The following is a 4,830-nucleotide window of genomic DNA, read 5'->3' on the forward strand; positions in this document are numbered from 1 at the left end:
CTCTCTCTCTCTCTCTCTCTCTCTCTCTCTCTCTCTCTCTCTCTCTCTCTACCAACAACCAAATGTCATGTTACCATATCATTTTTGACTGGTCAACATGGGGCATTTTTCCACCAACACGAAAGGGCTGTTTTTTGGTTTGTTTTTTTAATTTTTTGGTCATAAGCAGAGAGTGCTTGCTAGCGCTGTCCTTAGACAGTAAACGTGATGAAACTATTGAGGAAAAACACACGTATATTGTTTAGCATGACTCTGGTTTTACGTAGCCTATCAACACAACTTAAAAACTGGTATATATCACCTTGTTGCTTTGTCATCTTGAAATGGTCGTGTAATTGGCTTACCACGACTACTTTATTGTTCCTCAGTCAAACAGCAGCACCCATGCGATTGTTTTGCCCCCTTAGCTCCAGGTGTTGTGTCAAAAAGTGATCGTCGGCCAGAAAGTGAATACCGCCCGCGGGAGCGCGCGCAGCTACTTAAAGCTGTAGTGCCCAGATTACTTACATAGACAGCTACTTCCGTGCAACTGATATAAGATGCGATAAGCTGAAGACAGCTTCGATGTCTGCTTGTTAAAAAATAGTAACGCGACCGCACCGCATTTTCTTGTTAGTAACGGTAACGGGATTGTAACGATAGAAATAGTAATAGTTAGATTACTCGTTACTGAAAAAAGGAACGGCGTTACAAGGGGCGTTACAAGTAACGGCGTTATTTCCATCACTGCCTCTGAGGTTATATAAGCTGGGGATGAACTGTGAGTGAGGTGGTTTTTTCCCTCTGTGGCTCTACACGTTTTTCCGCTAGGTTTTGGACAGACAGCCTCCTTGCGAGTAGTGAGTAGGCGGGCTTGTGGGCCCCAGAAGTGTCTCCCCTTGGTGAGGAGTTAAGGAAGAAGTGTGGGAAGTGCCTCCCTTATTTGTTAAAGCCGGTGTTGCCGGCTCTTTAAGTCAAGGTTATTTGTAATAAAGCCATATTGTTTGTAATAAAACGATATTATTATAGAACACCTCTGTCTGTTTTTCTTTTCATTCTATTTATAGACCCATTTGTTACTGGTCCCCACACTCACACCCCTAGACCCCTTCGTGGGGACGTAACAGGCATTGTAACGATAGAAATAGTAATTAGTTAGATTACTCGTTACTGAAAAAAGTAATGCCGTTACTTGTAACGCCATTATTCCCATCACTGCCTAAAACCAGAAGCGATGTAAGCACTGAATGAAAAGAAGCTGCTAGAATCTGAAGATGAAAGTCTTTAACACATCAACCACAGCCTGGTTCTTCACTATAAGACTGCACTTCAAAAAGCAGTATAATGCAACAGGGAAGCCATTTACTAGAAGAAAACTAAGAGTATTCAAAAATTCAAGAGGAACTTACCATCAATTCCCAAAACATCTTGCTTTTGGTTCTCAGAGCACGGCTCAAATTTGCGGATGATGTCCAGGCAGTGGTCTTTACTCACCTTGGCCATCTATAAAATGTAAAAAATTCATGTCACAAATACCTCTTTGATCCAACTGGTGATCTGGCTGCACATTTTTATTTTCATCTTGGCTTCAGGAATCAGCTGTTTGGCACCTGTCCTCATTGGTCAATCAGATTTCGACCTGACATTTTTACAATGTCTTGACACTGTTAGCGTGTTAAAGGTGTCTTTAAACAAAAGTCCAAAAATAAGACAAAGTTGAACTGAAAAAATTGGAAATTGGAAACAACAACAAGTAAAGAAAAATCTTACATTAAATAGGACATCAAGCATTTTTGTGTGTATATATGTTCATAGAGGAACTAATAATTCTGTTTTCCTCTGTATGTTGTCCTGTAATCACAGCTCAGAAACACTAGCTGTGGTATTGCTGTGTTCAGCTTTTTTATGTCATTTCATATAAAAATAAAAATGTCAACAGAAAAAGAGTTAGAACAAATGCAGAATGCACTTACTTTCATTTCAGTTTATTCCACTCCAATCAAATGTTATCTATATAGCCCCAAATCAGGTCACAGCTGGCTCAAGTTGATGTGTAATAAAATAAAAAAATAAAAAAAGAACTCTCTCAGACTATCAGGCAGCTGCACTGAAAGATAACTGACTCCATGTTGTTAGATCACGGGTCTCTTAAACTCCAGTCCTCGAGGGCCGCTGTCCTGAAACCTTTCCATGTGTCCCTGTTGCGCACACCTGAATACAATTAGTAGCTCATTAGCAAGAGTATAGAACTGGAACTATAGAACTTGGTTCAACCCCTAACATTCATTCCCTCATGAGCTGCTGTAACATGAATCAAATGGCTGAATTGCCTCCTCAGCATGCAGTCAAGTTCTAGAGTCTTGCTAATGACATACTAATTGTAGGTGTGTTGCAACAGGGACACATGGAAAAGTTTCAGGACAGCGGCTCTCGAGGACTGAAGTACAAGACTCCTGTTGTACATGGTGTAACAGTGGTAAGCAATGTTGCCTCACAGCAAGGAAGTCTTGAATTCGACTCCACCATCTGGTCGGGACCTTTACGTTTGGAGTCTGCATCGACGGAAATTCTATGCACAACAACCCATAACGTCAAAGCTAAGAAAAACAGCTCCATCAGGTTTGAGGTGTGGGCCTTTTCCAAATCGTGTTCGATTAACTGAAATTACTACAGCTGGACTCCAATCACGTTCTAGAAACATCCGACTGATGATCAGTGGAAACAGGATGAACCTGAGCTCAGTCTTGACTGTTATGGCAAAGGCTGTGAATACTTATGTACACACTTTACTGTTGCTTTTTATTTTAATACATCTTCAATAATTTCAAGCAAACTTTTCTCACTTTGTCATTAATGTGTATTGTGTGTAGACGTTTGAGGTGATAATTTGTAGCTAGACTCACAGAGATGTGCCCACCTGCTGTAGTGCAGGATATGGGATTTAAAGCACAATCAGCAACATCTTAGTTTGGCTCTGATCAGCAGTAAACCGACTGGTGCAACTCTATTTTCTAAGTCTGCAGATCAGTAGCATTGTGGGTTTTCACAGTAAAGAACACCACGAGAAATAATTTAAAACAAAACAAAACAAATTTAAAAAAAAGAGCCGCTTCAATAAGCAAAGTAACTTTGAGTCCCATTAGAACCAGTTTGTACCTTTTGCTCAGTCTCCAGGAAGCGGGCCAGGTCATCAGTGTTGAGATGGTCCTTGTGGTTGCTGTAGCTAAGCATGAGGAGGTACAGATCCCTGCGGGTCGACATCATCTTGTAGAAGGAACAAAACTCCTCAAAGCCCAGAGTTCCCTGGGTGTCATCTGTGTCTGCCTCCTACACATCAGGTACGAGACAAATTTCCAGTGTTAGAAAACTGTCTTAATACTGTAATACTGCAATACTTAATACTCTTTATAGTGCTTCAAGCAGGACTACAGAGTTTCCTTGTTTGCCTACTAGATAATAATAAAAGATCAGAATTGATTATTGTGATATTTACAGCTGATTTTGTCTTTTGTCTGCAGAGCAGCTTCATGCACACTGGGCTCACAACATTAGAGACTTATACACATGCTTCTATGGCAGGGGTGGGCAACTCCAGGCCTCGAGGACCAGTGTCCTGCAGGTTTTAGATGTGTCCTTGAGCCAACACAGCTGATTTAAATGGCTAAATGACCTCTTCAACGTGTCTTGAAGTTCTCCAGAGGCCTGGTAATGAACTAATACTTTGATTCAGGTGTGTAGACCAAGGGTGAGATCTAAAACCTGCAGGACACCGGGCCTCAAGGCCTGGGTTGTTGCTGCCACATTTTTCAAATCAGTTTGTACCAAATATCTTAAGTGATGTAAATTCAAGACTTTTATCCAAATAATATGTTCAGGCTCAATGTACCGAGCCTCCGTTAGAGTCCCATCAAAGTTGTGCTGGCAGTGGGAGCTAAACATCTTATGGACTGGGGCCTCTGCCAAGCCAGCTCTGCATCTTTAATCTCCAAATGATCCAACTCACCACCGATGATACAATTATTAAAACCTGTAATAATGATAATATTATTACTATTATTATTATTATTATTATTATTATTTTAAAAATAACACCTTCCCTGACCCAAAGGCGCTATAGATCAGCGGTCCCCAGCCCCTGGGCCTCGGACCGGTACCGGTTCGTGAGTCGTTTGGTACCGGGCCGCGAGAGTTGAGGCTCAGGTGTGAAATGTATGGTTTTCAAATCAAATCAAATCAAACCACTTTTATTGTCACATCACATGTGCAGGCACACTGGCACAGCACATGCGAGTGAAATTCTTGTGTGCGAGCCCCACAAGCAACAGAGATGTGCAAACACAACAACACAAACGAGCAAAATACAAGAATGGCCAACCTGAAACTAATAAACATATGTACAATATATAATAGTGTATGCATTTCTGGATGTGTATACTAAATGTTTTCCTACGCGTGTGTGTGTGTGTGTGTGTGTGTGTGTGTATACACATTTTTACAAATTAAATAGTAAAAAATAATAAAATAAAATATATAAAAATATACAGAGTTGAGACGTGCAAAACAGTGGCATTACTGTACAGTATGGAGTGCATAATGTTAAAGTTCCAGCAGTGAAGGTGAGGTGTCTATGAAGTGTTCAGCAGTCTGATGGCCTGATGGAAAAAGCTGTCTCTCAGTCTGCTGGTACGGGACCGGATGCTGCAGAACCTCCTTCCTGATGGAAGTAGTCTGAACAGTTTATGGCTGGGGTGACTGGAGTCCTTGATGATTCTCCCCGCTTTCCTCAGGCAGCGCTTCCTGTAGATGTCTTGGAGGGAGGGAAGCTCACCTCCAATTATCCGTTCAGAGCAC

General features: G+C 41.3%; 1 protein-coding gene across 6 annotated transcripts in view; it reads right to left on the reverse strand.

The window, feature by feature from the left end:
* Positions 1–4,830, reverse strand: part of plch2a (phospholipase C, eta 2a) — a 148,015-nt gene that overhangs the window by 45,297 nt on the left and 97,888 nt on the right. For all 6 annotated transcript variants that reach the window (XM_005745862.1, XM_013914072.1, XM_013914073.1 and 3 more), the window contains exons 5-6: positions 3,136–3,306; positions 1,389–1,482 (exon numbers count right to left, since the gene is read on the reverse strand). In XM_005745862.1, coding sequence (XP_005745919.1) covers positions 1,389–1,482; positions 3,136–3,306 — 265 coding nt within the window. The remainder of the gene's footprint in view (positions 1–1,388; positions 1,483–3,135; positions 3,307–4,830) is intronic.

The sequence above is a fragment of the Pundamilia nyererei genome, unplaced genomic scaffold (genome assembly GCF_000239375.1).
Source record: "Pundamilia nyererei isolate P.nyererei 1_Seehausen unplaced genomic scaffold, PunNye1.0 scaffold00169, whole genome shotgun sequence".
Classification (NCBI taxonomy): domain Eukaryota; kingdom Metazoa; phylum Chordata; class Actinopteri; order Cichliformes; family Cichlidae; genus Pundamilia; species Pundamilia nyererei.